Below are 23,931 nucleotides of genomic sequence, written 5' to 3'. Positions count from 1 at the left end.
TTCCCTCTTCAAGATCAAACTCCCACCTGGAATAAAGACTGTGACAGTGAAGAGAGACATGAACTGAGCAAGTCACAGGAAATGCTGGACCAGGACAAAAAGCACACAGGGCATAGTAGTGCTGGTACTTAACACTGGATACCTTCCTCTATATTCAGTGACCTAAACAACAAGGCCCTAGATGCTGATGTAGGTGTCTAAATATAGCAGATAACCCGTAGTAGAGTGTCTGTCAGAGCGGCCACCACCCACTATGCAGCTAATCAAGGAAGCGCCTTCCAAGGCCCAGTCCAACTTTTACACGAGGCAAAGGTTAATGTTTCCCAATAACAAACTGACAAATGTAGCAAGCCTACCCTCGCTGCACTACCCACCACATCGCTCACACAAGGGCAGGAGGGAATGACACTGAAGCCCAAATAAGCAGGTGCTTTAGCCTCATTCAAAGTGTTGCTCATCAGTGGGAAGAGAATAAGTTCCAATATTGCAAACAAAAGGAATTGAAAGCAATATGTTTATTAATATGAGCTTTGTTTCACTGGTAGCATATCAGGAACTTATTTGTAGTTTTTTTAATAATAAAGCTGCAAAAGAGACCAGGCTTTTCCTGCATATAGCTTAAGCTGCTCTGACCTCATATGTAGGGCTTTTGTGTCTTGTTGACCCTCCATTAATTTTTTTTAAGGAAAAAAAAAACAATAACAAAAACAAAAGTAAAACTTTTGAGTTTAAGAATTTATATGATTTTCTTAGCAATTGCTTCTTGGAATCTATTCCTCTCATAGTAGTAGAAAACTGTAACGTTCAAAAAGGTAATCAGAAAAGACAACATTTCTGGTCTGAACCTAGGTAGTAGATCAGACTAGACTGATCAATTTTATTCTTCAGAAGGAAGCTGAAACTTTCAACTAGGGTTGTCCTCCGGTAAGAGTCCCTTTAGACAATGAGGTATTTGCAGTTAGTCTCCTAGAAATACCTTTTCTCCAGCCAATCCTACCTCTACCTCTGTAAAGTTGGCTCCAGTGCTTGGACAGTTATTACCCTGTCAGGGGGAGGCTGCACTGAACTTTGCCCTGCCATCGGATACCAGTGTCCAGGGAGTAGGTATGGTAGGATCGTGGTAGGAAAAGTGGGAGCACTAGATAATTCTGCTCAAACAGCCAAGTTGTCTGCCAGGGCCTAACATAGAAGAACAAGGGCTTGAAGCCTAAAACAGAGGTGCAAATTGCTTGGTACTCAGGCTGTGGTCTGCTGCCTGCATGCATAAAATTCTAAGGCTCTGATTTTCCAAGACACTTAGTGAACTTACATAGTTTTCAAGCTGCTTTCAAAATCCAACCTGAAGATCAGCTAATTTAGCCTTTTTTTCCAAAATTTTCCTTTGTATGTTTGAAACCTGGAAAGTTACTTTTTTTTTTTTTTTGAAGTGCCTATTATTATATAGCCACCTACCCTTCATTTATAGTTTGCTTCTTTAAATAAAATACAAATGCTTTTGACTGTATTTATGGCATGGTGATGAAAATCTTGTGGCTTTAGATGTGATATTTTTATTATGAAAATATGTACCAGCATTCTTACAAATTCAAGCATTGCAGGCTGCTATGCCACAGTTGATTAAAGTGTTCATTTACATGACACTTCATGAGTGCTCCTTTCTACTAGCTAACTTTGGGATAGAGAAAAGCATGGATGGAATGACAAGGGACACCACCATTCAGTACTTCTGCAGGTCCTGGTGAAGACCATGCAGTTTACTTCTGTACCTGTTTCAAAGCTTGTATGGTTACTTTAACATAAATTACAGCCACATACTATACAGGGCTGACACACCTGTGGCGGTTCGGAGTACAGTGATTTTTAAAAGTAATTAATAAGAAAATGTTACTAGGTAAATTATAACTTTGTTAGAGATATTTCTTGTTTGAAATTTTAAAGCAGTATAAACATAAAGTAATTACATTAAATAGTTACAATATTAAGCTGTGATCAAGATTGACAAAAGTAAGGAAATTCAGGTTTTCATTGCTAAAGATAAATGCCCTGTTACCTCTGCATCAGCTCAGAACCCTGTGTTGACTTAACTGCCCCTGGTTGAACCTAAAGGCATCTAAATATAAATATGCACATATGCTTGAAAAGCTGAAGGATGAAGCTCCACTACTAACTTTATACTTCTGAGTGGTTGAGTCAGCCAGAGAGTCCTCATAAGTTATCCTTTCAACTACCTCAATATTACCAAGAAGAGTTTCTGAAGTTTAATAAAAAGAACATTCTCTGAATCAAAGCCTTTGACTGTTTCTTTGAATTTGTTATCATACTGAGATCATGAGAGTAAAGGAAGGTTCTCTTGAAAAAAATGTCAGGTACTTAACAGACCAAGAGGGTGTACTTAGTGGAATTGCTCGAGTACATATTTAAAAAACTTTTAGTGAAGGGCTGTTATTTATCCAGCAGACTTGAATGCTTCCAGAGGAGCAATTTTAGTCTAGCATGAAATTACACATTTAGAGTACATTATATGTTCCAGAAATGGGTCATAAAAGTCCTAATAAAAAAAATCATCACTTGGCCTGTAAAGTACCTACATTTAACACTAGTAATTTTGGTTTTATGTACCAACAGCAGTAATGATAATCATACCTTGCTCTTTTAGAGCAGTCTTCACGCACTGACTTCGATGCTCTTTAACAAAAAAAAGTAAAAATTATTAATGTCATTTCAGAGATGAGCAGAGGGATGAAGCAACTCCTCCAGGATCACACAATGTGTCACTGACAGAGTTGGAAACAGAATGCAGGTTCTTTACTTTCAATTCAGTGCCTCAGCCACAAAACAATATTGCTTCTCTCAAATGGAATTCTTCTGAGAGAAAAAAAGTATCAATCATCTTTGCTGCACTGGAAGATCAGTGGAATAAAGAGGTTAACATACTACCCTGTTCCTTTCAGCCCAAATCTTATGTTGCTATTTGTTCCTTTAATCTTTCCTAGTTATGCCTGAGGAACCTGCCCCTATTCTCAGGGTTAGAGGGACAGAGCAAAAAGAGTCTCTGTCATCCTTCATTCCTTCCTCAGTCATCCTTTTGATGTGAGCAGCAGGAAAGAAAAGTCAGTCCTTTAAGTCAGCAGCCCTACAGTGTTGTCTCACTAGTTGATGGGGACAGGAAGGATGACATCATTGGACAACACGGCCTGCTAATGCCTTTCTCAATTTACACTCAGGAAACAACTGCCTTCATATTGAAATATCAGAGGAAGTCTAAATGCTCCTGGGAAACAGATGATCTGAAGTAGTTTACAAAAGCCAACAAACCCTCCAGAACTGCCACAGAGGAAAGGGAAATAATCCCTGGATACAGAACTGGCCCTGTGCCTGGTGAACCACGGAGTTGCCATCAACTGCCGTCTGATTGTCCAGTATATCGGGGCTCCATCATGCTACGCTGACAAATCGTACCGGTCTCAAAAGGATTTACCACTTTTATCCCATGCTGCCTGCAGACACCTGCGAGGGCAAGCGTGAGGGCTGCTGGCTATGCAGCCTGAACTAGAGTAACTTTGAGGAGGCTCTCATCGGTCCTGATGACTGGCTTTAGTTACCCAAGATTAGAGATTGATGGCACTACAAAATATACCTTTGCATTCTCTTGGGATGCTTCAGAGAAAGCTGATCATACCAGTCTTAGCACAATCTGTAAGCATAAGAATATAATACCTGGCTCATTCCTTCTCCCATCAAAACCACAAGAACTCACTTCATTGCAGAGCAGCAGAACATGCTGTTTTGCACAGGAAATGTAAAAAAAAAAAAAAGAAAGAAAAAAAAACCCCAACCACTAAAAAGCAGGTGAGATTGTTAAAATAGTAATTTCCCTGCAATTGGATTAAAAATGTCAAATAAATTTTTTTCTGCAGATCTTGAAAAGACAGTGTTTTCTTCCATGGAAATATACAGTCTTATTAAATGTTAATAGGTTAGAGAAGGAGCACCGAAAACTTTTACCTTAGTGTAGCAACCAGAGTTTTTTTATCATAACAAATCTAGTGGATGTGAAGTAGTAAAAAAAAAAGGTTTACCTGTAGCTGCTGATCTAGTTCTGGAAATGCCAAAGGGAAGTTTTCAGAGGAAGCGTCATCTAAAAGGTAAACATTATGTTAAAAGTCAATGTCTACCAAAAAGGGCATTTCAAATGATCTGTTTAATGTAGTTCTACATTGCATATATTCACAATAATATTGGGATCCTGCAAACACCTCTGCATCTGCTTATTTTTCTACCCTTAGTTTTCTACCCTTAGAAAAGTTACCCTTTTCTACCTTAATAGACTCCTTGAAAATACTCGCGGGTTGGCAACAGAGAAAATGTTTAGGGGCTGGAAAGAGCAGAAAGCCTATTTTGTGTTGCAGTGATTAAGAAACAAAACAAAGCCAGTTAGAGCAGTAGAACATGTGGTAGTTTAATAAAAACAGTAGATCCAAACAGTTTTTCTTCCTGAGCTCTCCATTACACTGCAAAGTAAAGAACCTTCCAAGGATAGCATCCTTACTACCGAAGAGTCCATTACTTGAATGAAGGGCAAGGTATTTTCCCTATCACAATACAATGACTTCTCAGGGCTAAACCAGCCATACTAGAAACCTTTTCTTCCACCACCCAAAAGCAACAATAAAAACAACGGCAAACCAGCCTGGCAACCCTGGAACTAGAAGACTGTTTACCTACACAGATGTGATTAGAATGGGGAAGCACCGCAAATTTCTCCATACTGCAAAGAAGTGTCTTTACCCTAACCTGTAGATAACAATCCGTACGGGCTGGAGTTAGCTCATTCATGACAACAAGCCAAACTGTGTTTTTATTTATTTCTTTATTTTTAGTACAGCAAAGGTGGGACAGACTGTGCCAGTTACGTCAGTGTTGTGATGTGGACACCTGCCCACTAGTAGCTGGACTGAGATCAGAAATATGAATCATACTTGGTAGCGTCACAGCTAGCCACTGCAATATTTCTTTCTCAGTGACTTTCACACTATCAGTTTTGCATTGGATTGTGATGACTGCTTATGTATCTTACTACAGGTTACGGGAGGTGAAGAGAAGGTTACTATTAGCTAGCTTACAGAGTCAGTTATTTGTAATGTGGCAAAATTAAACAAGGATGGCTCTCATAGGAGAAAATTGCTTAAAAGGGGCAGATCCTGCAAATTGCTCTGTGCTGGCAGACATGTACACTACAACAAACCCCAACAAGATTAAGAGGACTGCATATCAAAGCAGGATTTAGAATATTCTTAAAGACTACAGACTAGGATTTAAATTATTTGCCTGATATTTGTTATCTCTTTATCCTGCCCTCAGTGGGCATACAGCAAAGTAGGTGAGGGGAACAAGTACAATAAGCCACCTTATTCTATGAAGAATAAACATACTGGCTAACAAATGGTCAGAGCCTTACTTTAACTAACATAGCTAGAGCTGGGCACTTCTGGGAAGGGATGCCCAGAGAATTTAAAAAAAAAAAAAAAACAACAAACAGGGATACAGAGAGCAAAAGCAAAAGATTTTGAACTTCCTCAGGAAACAAAGCAAAGTTCTATATTTTCATGGGGTAGGGGTCTTGCTAGTATTAACAAGAAGTCATGCTGCCCACACACACAAAACTTCATGTTTTCACACCGTGTCCCAGACATGTCCATTCTGGAAAATACTTAAATTGCTTTCATTTTATAGAACCATATCATGCTGGTATGCAAGTGTTTACCTTTAATTTGCAGTTGCTTTCTTGTACAATATTTAAAAATAGACCAATATTCTAAAAGAAGAAAGATGAATCATATGGCAAGGCTAAAAGGAAGGACAGAATAGGACTCAGTCCGACTAGGGGTACAGCTGCTCTACAAAATATTTGGCTGAATAGCTGTTAAATATTCTGACAGAGATATTGGACCAGAGTCATGGACAGCAGTTAAGCTGCTATTTGTTTTGACAATTCCAGCAGTACAATCTTTGGTACAGTAGCGTTAAGGAGGGACCTCGAACAATTTTAACTTATGAAAAACAAAGCAAAAGCAACCCCAAGAATTTTAAAGAAACATCAGCCAATATTTACTTTTTCACCACATTGGATATTCATAAGAAAACAAAATTAATGCAGTGTCAGAATATTAGAAAATATATTGGACAATCTTCTGAAAAGAACCAGTAAAAAAAGTTCGGAAATACTTTAAAAAGGATGGCTATAGAGAGAAATTACTATAGAGGAAATCCTTTCAATAAACAGATGTTCCCTGCTTATTTTCTGAACTCAAGTGACTGAGTCAATGGTACTAAAAGTAGAACATATTGGTATCCTAACCATTATGGCATACCATAGTACATTTTATAGTGGGCCTGCCCTAGCATCTATTGAACAGCTGCTGGGGTTTTTTTTAGTTATGATAGTTTAAGACTTGTTTAAATCATCATCTGATGTGCAGAAGATCATCGAGAAAAGTTGGGGACTTCAGTGGCCTGAAATTTTTCTGAGTTCCTAATTCTCTTAGGCTCCTCTGAAATTTTCAGCTGAAGTTTATGAAAATTAACAGAAATCTTCACGGCTAACTGCAAGCTTGTTTTCCACAAAAAGAACAACAAAAAAACTTTCCCTACAGCTTCCAGTGAAATAAATTACTGCATCAGGTCAGTCTGTATTTCACTGTTGTCAAAGTAACAACCACAACAATAACAACGAAAATCACTTGGTTAAAAGGAAACACGTTTAGATTTCAAACAAGGGGAAGGCAAATGCCTCCTAAAACTTCTTTTGAGGATGTTTGCAGAAAGTGAAGAGGAAAGATACAAACTCTTGCATTTTCTTCCAAAAGAACCACTATTGCCCTTACAAGCTTGAATACTGGTGTTACACAGGAGATCAGACAAAATCACATTCGCTTCTAGCGTTAAAAACCTGTGCGTCTGAAAATCAGAAACAGTGAAAATGTCTCAAATGTCAAACAAAATACTCTGAAGATCAAAAGACTCTCATAACTATCTCCTTACCTGTCTGTATTTGTTCTTTTCTGTTCTACATCTCCTTAACTAGATAACAGAATTCAGAAATATCTTTTTCTCCTTTTCTCAATTTATTATTAATATATGATGAGTGCCTAGATTGTTATAAGGAATCACTGATATAATCAAAGGCCTCCTTAAAAATAAAATTAGCAGCTTTTCTGTACCATAAAACCCTGAAAATAGCAAGGCTGATTCTTCACCAGATACAAACAGCATCTCACCCTTGCAGTCACTATTTTACTGCTCCCTTCCCTGTCTCTCATAAAGAAAAAGGTTTTTTAATTCAAGCTGGTTGATGAAAACATATTTTGTTTAAAAATAAAAATATTTTAAAAATCAGAGACTGCAACTTGCTGCACCTGAAAATGAGTCAAGATTCTGGAAAAAAGAAAACAAGGAAGGAGGAAAAATATACACATGAATGTTAACGGCCATCGCAGCAAACTCAACAGCACTAACTTGTGACATGAAAAAGTCAGATCAGGGACTTCATCACAGCCACCTAAGTTACAGTATCCGTTGCACGATTTCTAAATGAGTGGCACTTCCTGATTGCACATACATCCCGAAACTAATTTTGAAGGTCTATATTTAAAAGTGCACTAAAGGTAAAGACCTGTACTCTGATTACAAGATGAACTCTCTGCACATACAGTTGATGGTTTTTTAACCAAAGACTTGGTTCACATGCACGGAATAGTTTGACTTTCATGTTTGTTTCATCAGGTTCATACATTTGCTGTGCTTGTTGCTGAAAACCGCCATTATAACAGAGAGATTCTGAGGGAGGGTCTCCAGGGAAATCACTTCCTCCTTTTGGTTTCCATTCAGTCGGGCTGAGACAAAGCACCCTTCTATGTCAGAGCCAGCTCTCTGACCATTCCTACAGCAACACTAACAGCATAATGAAAGAATGAGCTCCCTAAGCATGCTGCCCGGCCAGCACACCTTCATGCTGAAATGGCGTGATGGGCAGCGTTGTGTAAAGGCGGCAAGGCTAAACTGCTCAACCTTCACTGTCCAGGTGAGGTCTCGCGTCTCTGCTGATGGCACCTATTAACAGAAACATGAGATGTGCTTCTAATGTGTGGTACAGAGGTCCACACAAGCCATCTGATTTAGAAGGCTCAACTGTATTAAGACTAACTGTCTTCATACAAAAGGCTTACTACTTATCAGTGCTGTCCTGGCGCATTCAGTCCCCTAATATATGCTAATGTTGCATATTTGAGAATGAATCATGCTTTTGGTAAAGCTTCACTTATTTAATCATCTTCTGGCCTTCTGGAGATTCCAGTAGCCCATGTAGAAGAACAAACAAAATCCCTCACACTTTGCTGTCTGACTGACACAATGTCTGGTACAACGAAGCGTAACACCTCAGCCTCTTCCTACATGGCTGCTCCATTTAGCTGAACTGTGGGCTTGGTCAATAGTTAATGAATAAATACTTTAAGAACAACCTCTGATTTATTTGCAGTATAAACTCGCAAATTACAGTTTCTCTAGGATCTTCACAAAGATAGACAGAAATAGAACATAAAAATTTAAAAGTGTTGAAAGCACATTAAGGTTGCTAAATCAAGCGCTCAAAATTTAGGAAATACCAATCACAGCTCTGCTTCCTTGAGGAACTGAGTTATGATCCAGTCTTTAATTATATACTCAGGTACTATTTTTTTCTCCTACATGCGTGGGCAAGTGTATTCAGATCTCTTCCTCCTAAATTAAAGAATTAAATTGGTAACATAAGTAGGCTGTTACCCTGTAAGTGGATCAGCTCTTACACAGTGTTGTGGTTTAACCCAGCAGGCAGCTAAACATCACACAACTGTTCACTCACTCCCACCAGTGGGATGGGGGAAAGAATCTGAAAAAAGGTAAAACTCCTGGGTTGAGCTAAAGACAGTTTAACAGGTAAAGCAAAAGCCGTGCACACAAGCAAAGCAAAACAAGGAACTAATTTATCGCTCCCCATCATTAGGCAGGTGTTCAGCCATCTCCAGGAAAGCAGGGCTCCATCACACGTAATGGTTACTTAGGAAGATAAGAACCATCACTCCAAACGTCCCTCCTTCCTTCTTCTTCCCCCAGGTTTTATTGCTGAGCACGTCATACGGTATGGGATCTCCCTTTGGTCAATTGGGGTCAGCTGTCCCAGCTGTGTCCCCTCCCAACTTCTTGCGCACCCCCAGTCGCTGGGGGGGTGGGGTGAGACGCAGAACAGGCCTTGACTCCGTGTAAGCCCTGCTTAGCAGTAACTAAAACATCCCTGTGTTATCAACACTGTTTCCAGGACAAATCTAAAACATAGCCCCATACTAGATGCTATGAAGAAAATTAACTCTATCCTGGCCAAAACCAGGACACAAAGGAAAATTTCTTAGACTCAACTGTAAGCACTGCAACTCACAGCAGGACAACGCTGGCAAACTGTGTATCAGGGTCCAGTCTTGGCCTTAGGAGGGTGGTGAGCTCTAGCAGCTCCAGCCCTAGTTACTGACAGGCAAGCATAGACTCATTGAATTTGTCCTGGAAGGCTGTGTGGCTAAGTGACTGCGACTTGGCACTGCTGCGTGAAGCTCCCAGGCTTCTATTCACAGCCCTGCCTGATGTGACCTTACACAACCCCTCAGTTACCTCACTCATAAAATGGTGGGGAACGGTCACTGCCTGACACAGGAATAGGCTATGAAGGCTTGCTCAATAATAAGAGTTGTGGTCCTCCCAAAAATAGCAATGGCCCATAACACAAGAGATAAGAGCAAAGCCCTCCTACTCCACACACCTTCACCTAAGCCTAAAGCATCCTCTGATGAACACACAGCCACTATCCTTTAGAGGGTATCTCACCCAAATTCCTGTCTAACTTCCCAAAGATCAAACCACTTACTTGTAGGTTGGGTGTAGTTTTAGGAAACTAGCTTTGTAAATTTTAGCCGTATATTCTAGAAATCCACCCTAGTTTTCAACAAAAACATTACCTGCTGGAAAGCCTCTGTTGCCGTTACAACCAAAATGAGGATGGAGTAGGGATTTGAAGGTTGCTGCTGAAGAAGCAACCATTGCAAAACAGTCTTGCACGAACAACTATAAAAGTAAAAAGTTCTTCATGGTCACTAGGATAACAAAGGCATAAAGAGGAGTAAAATTAGTCATTTGCTATGCTTGCAAAAACATTACACTGCTCCACTGTCTGTCAGTTTCAATAGAAGATGTATATTTTGCCTTTGTTACCAGTGATTTTCCTGGAGAGTGCTATCAGAGGCAGACTAATTTCAAACAAAAGAAATTACTAATAATTTCAAACCCAGTTATTTATCACCACGTGTCACTAGCAGAACTTTTCAAGCTTTTATTCTAGGAGGGAAGGTGAAGAGATGCTTACCTATAAACCTTCCCTTAGAAATAATACACAAAACAAATCCACTTGTCTAAATTTAATAAAGTTCCTGTTACAATCATTCATTCTCAATATGTTCAGTAAATAAGAGTTAGTGATATAAATTAGGACATATTGAGTTTCACTGATTTAATTAAATTGATGTTGATAAATGACATCAAACTTTCTATTTGGGAACACTTATTTAAATTTTGGAACACCATAATCAGTTTAACTTGCATTAGTTTCCAACTGATACAAGATATGCTGAAAGAATATGTTTCAAATTCATTAATTTAAAACAGTACCTTCGGTCAAACTGGTGCAATACAGTGTGCAGACACGCCCTGGGAAACCTATGTTTGACGGTAGCTTAGTGAACTTGAGTAAAAGAGCCAAACATAGATATCTATATATACAGGAATAAGAGATACATAATAAAACTGTCTTCTTATATAGCACCCGCTGATGGGCTGCTCCTGAGACTTTTAAGGAACTGGTTAGCCTTCTTTCACATTAAAAATACTGCACAAAGCTGGCCAGGATTTCAGTCACCAGGTGTTGACTGACAAATAATATACCACAATTAAATTATTTCTTGTACACTCAGGATAAGCCAGCTCTGCTCTTGTGGGTCAGTTAACACAAAGTAATCTCTTCTCATGAGTTGAGAGCAGTTTCTCCTTTCGCTGCTCCTCACACCCAGTGCTTGGTTACAATCCTAGCCAGTGAGATAATCGCCACCCAGAAGAAACATTCCATTTCCCCTTTTTATATCTAGTTATGCTGCCAGTTCCTCCTAGTAAGCAGTTGTACAGCCCCCGGAAGGAGAATGCAGCCTTACTTGGTGAAAACTGTCACTGTGCCTTTCAAGTGAGGTAAAATTTACAGAAAAGCTTAAATCAGATAGATTCCCTCACCACTTAGCCCAGGTGAAGGACTTTTTTTGTATACCCTAGCAGTACACAAGCCTCACCTGATGCTTTACTGTCACACTTACAGCACGTAACTCCTGTTGGAACTGAAAACAAATATCCTTGTCAAGCAGAAAAAAATATTAAAGAAATACAAAAAAATAAGGACGGAAAAAATAAAATAAAAGCCAAGTATAGAATACCTAAAGGTCTATCTGTTCAATGTTTTTGCAGCTCATCTTTAAAAAAAATTGTTATATAGTTATTTGTACTCTTGATTCAACTATGGTTTGCTGGAAATTTTCAAACCTGATGAAAGTTCATTTCCTTTACCTTCTTTAAATACATCAAGCATAACAACCGTGTTCAGGCTAACCACTAAAAGCAATAGTGGAATTTCTCTGATGTGGTAAAACAGTATGTTGGTTTAAACCCCAAAGGGGTGTGATGCAGTGGAGAACATGGCACTCACTTTATTGGTTGCTATTTAGTTTTGTCAGTATTGACAGAGATTCTGGATTGCATGCTGCAGGGACACTTGTATGTTTACAATAAAGGACTCAAAATTATGGAGAAGTTGAACGAAATGTAGCAGAAAAAGATTACCTTTCTGTAATTTCCTTTCTCTAAATGTTAAGAGAAAGGCTGGAATTATTAGCGGGATAGAAAGGTAAAAAATAAAATATGATGCAATGTTAAGGAAGCTAGGCTTCCTGCCTTTCATGTCCTCTTCTTCCAAGCTATTCACAACCTTGTCATTTCCTACTGCCATCTCTTGTCCCAAACCACTCTACCCTCTTTGATTTTCCCATGGTCTCAGCTTTCCCTGACTTGTTTTCAGTGTCTCACATAATCATTCTTTTTCCCTAAGCTGTCAGAGCACTCCCCTTTCTTTTACATCTCTTTTCAGGACCTCTCTTTCCCATAATTCCTGTAAGAAATTTACCATGCTACCATACATTGAGAGATGAGAATGATTCATTATTACTTTCTGTAATAAAAATGTAATTACCAGATTATTTTAATTTATAAAAAAGGGTACATAGATAACCACATTGGCTTCTTTATCTTCCTTGTCCCAATCTTTCTGTGTCACTCATTTTTACGTGCTGAAAGTTATGTGCAATAATATATGAAAATGTTTGTTTTTAAATTCCCTTGCATAGGTGATGAGATTCTATTTCAGGCTTGTAGCTACAAATTAATATTACACAGCAATTAGCTAGGAAAGATGATGCATATTCTGAAATATTTTTTAAATGAGAAAATTGTGTTCAAGCTGAGACTCTATTCACGCACAGCTGAGGAGGCTGCCTCACACATAACCCTACAATGCATACCATCCCATAAAGCACTCAGCAGCAGTGGGTTTCAGTTATTCTTATCAGAGATCCTTACATTTCATGCCATAAACACATCTCAACCCTGACTCCAGGCACTCACCTTTAGCAACAGCACAGCCAGCTTTTTGGGATGCTTCCCAACTTCTGATTTACTCTCTCTCATTCTGACTTCTACTGTTTGGCAACAGCTCTCTAGACCTTAATAATATTTAAGATGCAAACTAATAATATTAATTTATTCCAAAGGCCAAAGGGTCCATGTAGGTACAGGGTATGTTTGGGGAAATTAATGCTCAATCAGCACTAGCTGGCAGGATAAACGTCAATGAAATTTCTCCTGCTTTCTCAGGGAACATGCCATGCGGGGCATCCGCTTCCTGAAACCTTTCACCAAGCTGGGCACATGCAGCACTTTCCAACCTTCCTGCTGAAGGGAAAGTCTCTTCCTGCTCTAGCCTCATCCTCAATACAAAATGTCCTTTTACTTGTTTTAAAATTCCAGTGCTTATGCAGGTAAATTTGAGAGTTAATTACAGTCCTAAGTATATTCCACAAACCACTGAAAGAAAGCTGAGATCGAAACTGTCAGTCTACGGGTTTTAGTCTAATGAAATTGTTAATGGCAACATCAAAAGTTATCAGACAGGAAAAATGATCACATGCTATCACTCAGGAAAAAAAATGCACCCGTAACACTGGACTTCATTTGATATTGTAAACGCTGGTAAAAACATGAAGATTTAAAAGCAATTATTTCATTGTGGCTTACTCCATAAATTAAACTGTACCTGGGGAGTCATTGAGGCTGAAGGCAATTCGCACTTGCTTATCAGCAGGTACCCTGGCGGTGGTGATCATGTGGGCACTTGAGTCAATGCTTTTACTTGTTTGTTCCAGCTGCAATAATACAAACAATATATTTATTACAGAGCATGTGACACCATTCAACAAATGAGTTTTAATGCTTTTCATGCATTCACAGCCACCTTTCTCATTCTAGCTAAGCAACATTTAGAATCAAAGTCAAGGGAGTGCCATTTCACTTTTCCATTTAAAAAGGACTCGAGTGAAATACAGTGCAGAGACTGCCTTTCTTTTGCTATTTACAGATTAGAAAGAATGATGGCAAAGGAAGCTTCCCCTCTCCTCACCTGCTTGCTCCCCGCCATTGCCCCTTCAGCAAGCCTTGACTCGTGGCAATGCTGCCTGGTTCTGAAGGTGAAGAAGGAAGAAGGGGTGGGGAGTTGACAGTAACATGACCCCAAGCCTGCCATGTGATTGGAAACGTGCACACCACTCCACATGGTGTCAATGAGGAGGCACCCATCCTCCTACCTTCCACCCATACTCCCCCACTCAAACTGCGCCTGATAGCCACACGCTTAATGGTCAGAAAGTTACTGGGTCTCCAAACCTTGGTGGTGATTCTTCAGTGGAACTCTGTGCAGGTGTAGGGGTCTGTCTGCATGGGCTTTTACTCCAGATTGGGACCTATTCAGTCCTCGGTCTTTCTTCTGAGACCACCAGCTCCAAAAAGTGGTTTTACTGAGATGAAACCCTGTCCATTAAGAAAACTGCTAGTTCATTTCAAGCAGGGCACTAAAGAATTGTTAAGCAACAAAAGAATTAGCTACTACTGATCGTTAATGGTACAACTAAAGCATCTCTGAACACTCAAAAGTTGTACTCAGAGCTCTACCATGTAATATTTAACCTTTTGAATGAGCAGTTTTGGTTAAACTCTATCACATAGCTAAATGCAAACTTAATCTCCTCGTATACCTAGCACAAAGCTGCTAAAATTCACAGATATTAACCTTCTGATTAGCTCCATGTGTGGAGAACATGAAGTCAGTGGGACTTCATGCACGCAAAACATCTGCCCATAAAGAAATTATTTTAGGACTGAAGACTATGCTATCCAGAGTGCATTGTATCCATACCAGCTATGTGGACAATGATGAGAGTAGCTTTTAAATTACCATAAAAACTCCTCAGTCAATTAGAAACCAAATTCTTCAGGAAAATATGATTTATTTACTAAAAGTTGTACCACACGTCAGTAGACAACACGGCATTTAGCTAGTGAAAACAAAAGACAGTTTCCTAAGCTAATAGTCCTGCAGTTTTTCAGTAAAGTAGCTATTATATTGCACGGAAATCCCAACAACTCATTCTAATTTACACTTAATTATTTGGCAGTCTCAGAAAGTCAATAGAATAGCACAATATTTCAGGCTTATAATCTTCCTCAGTGATGCACAAGTGAATCAAACTCTTCTCTGGCATCACTGCCTTGCAATCAGTGGAAGAGTATCAAATTTGCATTTGGCCCATTAATTTCAGCATTTTTTTTTTATTTGCTTTGTCTGTCTTCATATTTAGCTAGCAGAGTGATATGGTTACTCTGTAGCAATGCTACACAAGGAACTGTTATTTGCAGTGCATAATCTTTTTTTAAAATGACAACAAACGTTCTAAAATCACGACTTAAAGATAAATCTTATCTGGATCTGAGAGTGTCTTTTTCTACTAATACATAAAGGATACCAGTGATTGCCCTTTATCCCCATTGCTAATAATCAAGACACACAAAAATTAAACTGGTTATCTATTGGGCAGACACAAAGCAAAGTCAACTAAAGTGCTGCAGTGTATGTTTTTGGACTCAGGAAAAGATCCCTGGAATCAACCAAAATATTCTAATTTTAAGTGCATTGCATTAGACTAAATAACTTTTACCTTCTGGGTATTATTGATCTCTTTTTTTTCCCCCCAAACCCTCACTTTATAAGAAACATCTGAGACATCTCACTGTTTTTAAAATAAACAACAGAGCTACTAAGCCAAATTTCTTTATCATATTTCCCTTCCATACCTCCTAATACAAGGTGAAGCAAAAAAAAAAAAATAATTTAAATGATAAGCACATCCTTGAAACAAAGCTGTTCATCATTCTATGTTGGTGGCACACATTCCCCTGACATCTGCTTCCTATCTCAAGTGGTCTTCCAAAAAGGAGTATAGTTAACTTTTCGTATCATAGCCTACGAAATTAAAATTATGCATTCTGCTAGAGGTTTCCAAGTTGACATAACAATATTGCTAGGATTAAATCTGTTGTGTTATCCCAGCCACATACTCTGTGGTCTGAGATATCTTTAAATTACCCCTTTTAACCACCTACTATGTGAGAACAAAAATCAATACCCCTTCAATAAGCAATGGTGAATTCTATCACAACACAAATTCGTGTTTTCATTTTATTGCAATCCACAAAAAGAAATGTCATCTTTATATGCAGCAATTACCCTGCTATCTGTCTGGTTTTTTTAAATTGCATTTATCCCTTCACTCCTTTTCGTGCAAAATCTTCAAGCTCTTCATCACAAAAAGCAATCAAAGGGAACAGAGAGTGATGGAAGCAGGCTGTGTGCAAATGAGGTGGTACAGGAAACGCGCAGACCGACTGCCCCCAATTCCCCACCTGCTTTCTCCATGCATGAAGAACAATATCTCTGTAGACAGAGATGAGGGTGAGTGGGCAACCTGGAATTTAACGAGATTTAATGAGCAGCTCCCTTCTTCACAACAATTGCCTACAGAACTGGCTGCTGTTTCTCCATAAAAAATCCGCAGCAGAACTCAGATTAAGTGCTGTTACAGCTCTATCAATTTAGTTCAGTTTTCACACCTGTTGCCTTACCTCACTTAGCAGAGTGTCTGCACTTGTATAATCCAGGGCCAGCCACTGCCTTGGCTTGTCGTTGCCTTTATGGAGTAAAGCTTCAATAAAAGAAAAGGCTGCACCTGCTGCATAGCAACAAACTGACAAGGTCTGAGAAGCTGAGACAGCTGTCAGGGCAACATGCTGCTACCTGCACTTCCCATAGGCTTTGCTGTCCCAAAAGATCACCCTTTTCCGCTTTTCTCCCCAATTCCGCTTTTCCTTCCTCTCCTTGCCAGTGATGAGAGACTGTGATGCTGTCACGCTTCAGGGAGGAAAAAATCCTTCTGTCACAGGCATTATTAAGCAGCAAACTGTGGCGAGCCCAAGATTTTTAATTCATTAGTCCTGGCAAACCTAAAATACAAACAGACTTGCTTCATAGGACAGGAATGTTTTCAGCATGACCCAATCAGTGTCTGTGTCTATTCCAGCAAACTGGCAAAGATAGCATGACTCCAGTCAGCAAAAATGTCTGCGGCTCCAATCAGCTTGGGCTGACACTGCCAACTTGGACTGGCTACAAGCAAACTATCAAATGATAGCAGCGACTATCAAAGCTAACAACAAGGGATGGGCTTGGCGCGTTAGGCTAGGCTCATGTTGGCTTTGGTCAAGCCAGGATTGTCTAATAGCAGATGATAGCCCCGCTCTTCTGAGGAGGCAACGGGCAAATTTCAGAATGCGTATGCTGTGAAAGCAGATGTATTTATAGATGAGCTGATGATGGCAGTGATAGCTGACTAAGTCAGAGACTTGACTGAACTCAGAGGATTTCCTAGTGTAATTTTGGATAGCTTTTGTCAGTTTTGAAACCACAGGCAAGCAATTAATAGGTACATCCTGAGGTATCACAGGAGAGATTAATTTCTTCAGCCTAAACTTTGCTTTTCTGTAGCTCTGTCACACACATGTACTGTCTACATTACTTCTGTTATTGACTGCTATCACAGTCATTAAAAAAAATGGAGAAAAATTGAGAGAAATTATGGAATGATTACACAGGATATCTTTGTAATTATTGTTCTGTGCTTGAAAAGGGGGCTCTCCTCCTTTTATCTTTTATCCTGAAGACATTTTTTATATTTTTAAATTTCAAATGGAAAAGGTTTATCTAACACAGATCTCCCGTGTAGGCACACTGCTAGATTCTCTTGGCTCCGCTGAGATACAAAGAGGTTGCAGGACAGAGACGTGAAGGACTGAAGTCAAATTGTCATCCTTCCTCACCCCCTCACCTTCTGGCCCTAGCCCAAGATTGATCTAATCAGTGCAAATCTCAGGAAGCCAGCAGTTGCCCTTGTGGCCTCAAAAGACCTTTTTCATATTTTGAAATGACTAAACTGCAAAGATATTCTACCCACACAGCCTTTCCCCCAGTGAGGACCCAGGAGGGTATCAGACAGCTACACCATTAGTTAGGTATCTGGTGAGGCTGCCTTTTTAACTGCAGTGTGTTTTCAGAGCAGACTATGGGCTCTGCCCCAAAGAGTTAGTGAAAAGCGGGACTGCGCCTCTGACTACGCTGACAATTTTCTCTTCTTTTGATGTGTTTCTGAAAAAGATTAAGGGTTCCTCCCTATATGTTTCCTTTGGAAGGGGAGAGAGAGAGATTTGTTTCTGATCACAACCTTTATTGCAAATACCATTCTGCAGCTCAATACCATCAGCAGTTGATATTGATCTCCAGCTCCAGGTCCAATTATTGTGAAAGTATTTGTTTGAAGATACAGAAAATCCTGGCTCCAGTGAAGTCACTAAAAATATTCTGCTTCAGTTTCCATGGAGTCAGGGTTTCCCCCAAATCCTCTTCTGCTTTGTGTGGACAGATGGTATTTAGATTGTATAAGTGCCTTTACAGAATCCCAGGTCGGAAGGGACCCCAGGGATCACCTAGTCCAACCTTCCTAGGAAGAGCACAGTCTAGACAAGATGGCCCAGCACCCTGTCCAGCTGAATCTTGGAAGTGTCCAATGTGGCCGAGTCACCCACTTCCCTGGGGAGATCATTCCAATGGGTGACTGTCCTCACTGTGAAAAATTTCCCTCTCATTCCCGCTCATGTAATGGCCTTCATTACATGCCATTACAGTAAAGCCTAAAAAAGGCTCTCTATGTAAAATCTTCAATAGCCATGACAGTGAGGGTCTTGGACAGAAATGATGGCTGAATAGCCATGGGGTCGTTTTTCCAGATGGCTCTGACACCCCACATTTCCATACTCACACTTCAGTTGTACTTAGTTTAAACTGTATCTGCATTTGCAAACTGAGTTCATAATCGTTTTATGTTTTGTATCCATTGTACACGTTTCCTAAATCTCAGTGTTTCTGGTTAAATCTGCATTATTATACACCCTTTACAAAAGGAGGTGGAATCACCTGTACTTCACACACTCCTCTTTAAGGGGTGTGCTGCTCCCGAAAGCTATGAATCATGGGCTAAGATACCAAAACTGCACAAACCAAAAGGCCCCTGATTTGCATTTAAATATCAGTTCCGTGCTTTACACAATGATTAGTCACCTGAAACTACTACTTTATGGAAGGTAGCGTATTTTTAAAATGTGAGAATATTATAGCATTCTGTATACAGACCATATAATTTGAAGCATTAGAAGAAATTATTTGACTGTAATCATTTTTTCATCTACTTATTTTAGGGGCTATGGAGCTAAAACCCCCAACAACACGTATTTGAGCAGCATATTTTAAAAAGTTCTCTAAATTACTTTATAACAACAAACTAGGGAAGAACTCAATTTGGAACAACAGGGAAATTGAGTCCAGGGTGCTTCACTTCTGTTACTTGCTCGAATTAATATTTAAAGGCATTGTAGATTTTGGGTAGAGATAAGTCTCACTTCTCTTATTCACTAAGTAGGTGACTAAAATCTGCCCACCTAAGAAAATTACTCTCCCATTTATCGCAACACAAAAAACCCTTCTTTATAACAGGCTGGGCATACACCTCACAGTCACCTCTGTGAAAATTACAGAATGCTGATAACTCCAGGGTTTTTTGTGCAGAAGCACAGCCTGCCCTGTTTCGTTTCCAGCATATTCTTAGTCATCCGATGCCTGGTACCCAAGCAAAAATTCTTTCAATCCTGTATAACTTTATGAAACTGGTGAAATGTTAGAAGAGGATATCATGTTTTATTCAGCAAAGAAACCTTAAAGAAACACTCTAAATTAAGAACAGTGGGACTTACTGATGTTCAGTAGCAGAAACATGCAAATTTGTTACAGTTTTTAGGATGAAGTATCGGTTATTCTACACATGTAAAAAAAGCCAATATCTGCTATCTAATAAAACACCTGTTGCCTTCCCCTTTTTAGCTGTGCTACTTTCAATTCATCTCCGTTTCCTAGTATAAGTAGTATTTTAGTAGCGTATGACCTCATTCATGCTAAAATGGTGTTTCACAGATTGCCAGTCACTATTTAAAAATACACTTTAAATATTCTAGCATATGGAAGATGTTCCAAGGAGAAATAAAAAAAAAAATGCTTTGCCTAAAACTGCACACAGAGCAAAATCTTCATTTTATAGATTCCTCTGAGTACAAACAGAATCCCATTTTTGACAATTTCTGATGAAATTATTTTTGCAGCAAAAGTTGTTAAAAATCCCACTGTGGGAGGGATTTGCTCCCCTTTACTGACGTTGGGGCTGATCAGGGTGCAGCTGCTCCATGCCTCAGATAATTGATTTTGAAACCATAAACGTTGGTGAGTCACGTCCTTCAACTCCACATTACCTGTAGAATTTCCAATACCACTTGGACTGCATGGCCCAGAGTTCACCAAATATTAAAAGGTAGGTGGTATATTCAGTTTGTCTGCCACTGTAATTGGATAAGTGCCCTCACACCAGCCACAGAAATAGAATTTCTTTGTTGACCTTGTTTCTTCTTGCAGTCATAAGGATAACCATTTCAGGTCTGCATGGAACTGGGTAGAGAAGTGTTTTTTTCTACAGCAGCAGTTATCCTGGATGAGATCAGAACATCCAATATGATGTAATCAAATCACAACATTCCCAACCAGAAGTCCGTAACCAGAGAATACTTCTTTCTTGTCTTTTGGATAACAGAAAGGTATAGATCAAATATACATGAATTAGTCTTGTTGCACCTCACTCACAACGTAATGTCCTGACAACTGGAGCATCCAACAGAGCACTTCATTACTGTTCTTAGATACTACCTCCAGTCTCTTTGCCTGGGCAGTGGTTTAACACAGGTAAAATGACATACTTTCCCCCAAGCTCTACACTCATGGATGGCTGAACACTATCAGATAGAATTAAGTCATTAAAACCAGCATGAAACATACATTGAGCACTGTGTTAAAAAATAGCACATAAGAAACTTTAAAATTAATGGAAAATTGATAAGCAATATCTGAATTTACTTATATAGGATCATACAGATCTAATGAAGGAGGTTGCTGCAGACAATTAAAAAATTGGCTCAGACAATCTAATGTGGAATTACAGCTGTTGACTCAACAATGTTTACACCTGCCTTAAGACCACCTGGAAATAACTGCATCTTGAATCGTTTGAAAGCCTGACTGGTGAAAAACTCTATCGCTTCCACCTAGAAGCAACAGAAGCTTTCTAGAAGCGCTTCCACCGCTTTCTAGACAGAAATTGTGGGAAGCTAATTCCACTGAGAGGAAGAAAACTGCAGCCTCTGAGATATGATGCTGCCAAAGACCCCTGCATATCTCTTGTATTGAAAACAAGATGAAAGCTGAAGTTAGAAATATTACTGGAAAAGCCTCTCTGTTGTCAGAAATCAGCAGGTGCAAACTCACATGACCAGAGAGATGGAAATAACTTTTAGAAACTAATTACAGGAAGAATAGTGGCACATCATCTCATCAGGGAATGATGGCGGATATTGATTGACAGTGTGAAGCAATTCACTGGGAGATCAGCAGCTGAATGTTCAAAGCTAGCATTAACAAGCACTAACTGGAAAGACCAGGACTTTCTCACAAGTGCCTAAACAAAAATGTATCAGTTTTGCTTACCAATTGTGCCACAAAACCACAACCAGCTCTCCTAGGATGAAAAGATAGTTCTCTCATATCCATGTAAAAGCAGAGTAATCACTCCATTTCAATTGGACTTGCCGTTCCTTAAGGGAATGCTTAGCTTAGCTTACTTAAGAACTTACCTGAAGAGGATGCTACAAGACATTACAGCCTCACTTGATGATGGCTGAGGTCATCATGCTCTCATGGATACATGCAAAAGGCTTTTAAGTCAACACACTTTTTCATGAAGCTTTGCTGCTATAAGGAAGAAATCAGCATTCAGAAGAATGCGGTGAAATCCCCAGAAGCAGCTGGTATTCTGCCCATACGTGAAACCTCACTGCTTATTCAGCACCAAAACTGCCTTAGTTAATAGTGCCAGCTGCAGTTGTAGACGAGCAGTTTAGAAACAATAAATGCTGGAATGCTTATTAGCAAAAATTTTTAATTACTAAATGTGGCTTATAATAGTCCAGGAAGTCCTCACGCCTCCTCTAGATATTTATCCTCCCTCCCTCCCTGAAGAGAAAACATGATATTATAGCTTGCAAGTGCAGGGCAAGCAGTTCAGCAGTGTGGTAGATGTATCAGGCACATGACTATCACACAATGACAGGATGTGTGTGTATGAATTTATCTTGTTCAGTAGAATGAACTACACTAAACGAGAAATCATTATGGTTACAAAGTCAAAAACGGTCAGACCTGTGACCTGCCTCCCTATTTACAGTTGGTTTGGAACCCTTGTGCATCCCTGATATGGTCTTTAATGATGGATTTTCACACCACTTTCCCCCATGAACCCAAATTCAGCCAGGATTGCTTGTTCCAATGAAAGATATATTTTTATAAACCCAAAGATATTATATTTTTATAAAGTCATGCTATACAAAAAAAAAAAAGAACTTTGCTATGGCAGATAAATTATACAAGACAATTTCAAAAGCCATCTCACTCAGCAACAGCTCCTGCCCAGAAAGCAAGATGCTACCAATTTTCTGGTGGGACACTGACAAGACCTAGTAGGGTAAGGACAGTAAACTGCTTCTTTTTCAGAGGGGGAAAAGAGCATTTGATCTTTGTTTTTCCTAAATGATTATCCATGCCCCTGAGGCTGACTGCAGGTAACGGACCAACCACTACCATTCTGTCATTATTAGTGCCAAGCTCTTCCTCTTATCACAGGACTTTAATAAGGAAGAAGCAGATATTCTTGTGATCTAATGTGCAGCACTAAGCCAGTGATATTAATACGCGAGAATATTCCCGTATTAAGGCACCCACACAATACTATTTAAGTGCAATACTGACAGGAAAGACTTGACATTATCTAATTAGCATTAGCCAAGATGACATACTGCTTCTAGAACGACATAATATTGATATTTCTCACAAGAAAGAAATGCAAATAGGCTCTGCCATCAGTTTCTCACTAAGAAAATAATTAACAAGATGCCCAACTTTTTTGTATGATTTTGAGTCTTTTCACTGGGGAGAATTCCAATGGTTTTATCACTTAAACTGAAATATGTCTGCTACAGGATTTTGACAGATTTGCAGTAATGACTCCCAAACATATTGGTTACCTTTGAAAACCCGTAATTCCAAACAACAGAGAAAAAACTCTAATTTGTTAGTCACTTCTTTACACCTACTCCATATTAGGAATAGAAGCAGCCGTTTATGGAGAGACCTGCTCTTCAATGCTGCCCCTTAGAGGACACATTCGAGAAATTCATCCATCTCATGTCAAAGAGCCTTTGAAGACAGTACAAGGAGAACAGGATCAGGACAGTATAAAGTTGCACCATTTGAAACCCATTGACTATTTTGATACTGATTGTTCACCAGTATAGCACATTAATGCAAAAGTCCTCAATCAGGGTTAATCAAGTAATTTCTTTAAAAAGAAATCGCCTTTGCTACAGCAATTTTTGTCAAAAAGAAGTCCTTGATTCCCCATACCATGTTCATGCAAGCCCCTAATGACATCCTGGTTTTGATTTTATTATTTTCTTGATGTGGTCATCCACAATATTCCAAGAATAAAGTGATATCTCCAAACTAAACCTGTGCCAAATCTTTTTTATTGTCTTTATTCTTATTTGTTTTTTAAAGCTCTGTTGGCAATACCAGCTAATTGTTTTAACACCATGAACTATACGCAGGCTGCCATAGCTCCTGCTTGAGCTCTCTAACCCCTGATTCTCATGTGAGAGTGACAGGAATGCCACCTTCACAGGGAGGCTGCAGGAGATACTGATCTTTAAATTATCTGAATTACAGGCTCCTGATAAAAAAGTTTAAGGTTCTCATCTTGCAAAATACAACACCTCTACCTGTGTGTGAAGCTTCATCATCCCTTGAATGCCTTTTCTTTAGATGAGCAGTTAGATCTCAATGTCTGGTAACTGTCCACTTCAGATGAAACGCTATGAAACACAAGACTGCAGTCTCAA

The 23,931-nt window shown here is 39.3% G+C and overlaps 1 protein-coding gene across 4 annotated transcripts in view; it reads right to left on the bottom strand.

Moving 5' to 3' along the window:
- The window catches only part of MAP3K7CL (MAP3K7 C-terminal like), a 38,965-nt gene extending 15,034 nt beyond the window's left edge, over positions 1-23,931 (bottom strand). The window contains exons 1-4 of one of the 4 annotated variants that reach the window (XM_064470431.1): positions 23,812-23,931; positions 14,110-14,253; positions 13,484-13,592; positions 4,080-4,138 (exon numbers count right to left, since the gene is read on the bottom strand). In XM_064470431.1, the coding sequence (XP_064326501.1) occupies positions 4,080-4,138; positions 13,484-13,553 (129 nt within the window). In that variant the 5' untranslated portion in view covers positions 13,554-13,592; positions 14,110-14,253; positions 23,812-23,931. Of the gene's footprint in view, positions 1-4,079; positions 4,139-10,040; positions 10,167-13,483; positions 13,593-14,109; positions 14,254-16,401; positions 16,786-23,811 lie in introns of those variants that run through there. The other 3 variants (XM_009510277.2, XM_064470439.1, XM_064470415.1) reach the window with 3 other exon arrangements.

This window comes from Phalacrocorax carbo, chromosome 1 (genome assembly GCF_963921805.1).
Source record: "Phalacrocorax carbo chromosome 1, bPhaCar2.1, whole genome shotgun sequence".
In the NCBI taxonomy this organism is placed as follows: Eukaryota; Metazoa; Chordata; class Aves; order Suliformes; family Phalacrocoracidae; genus Phalacrocorax; species Phalacrocorax carbo.
Note: the sequence above shows the minus strand (reverse complement) of the source record. Positions and strands in the feature narration are given on the sequence as shown.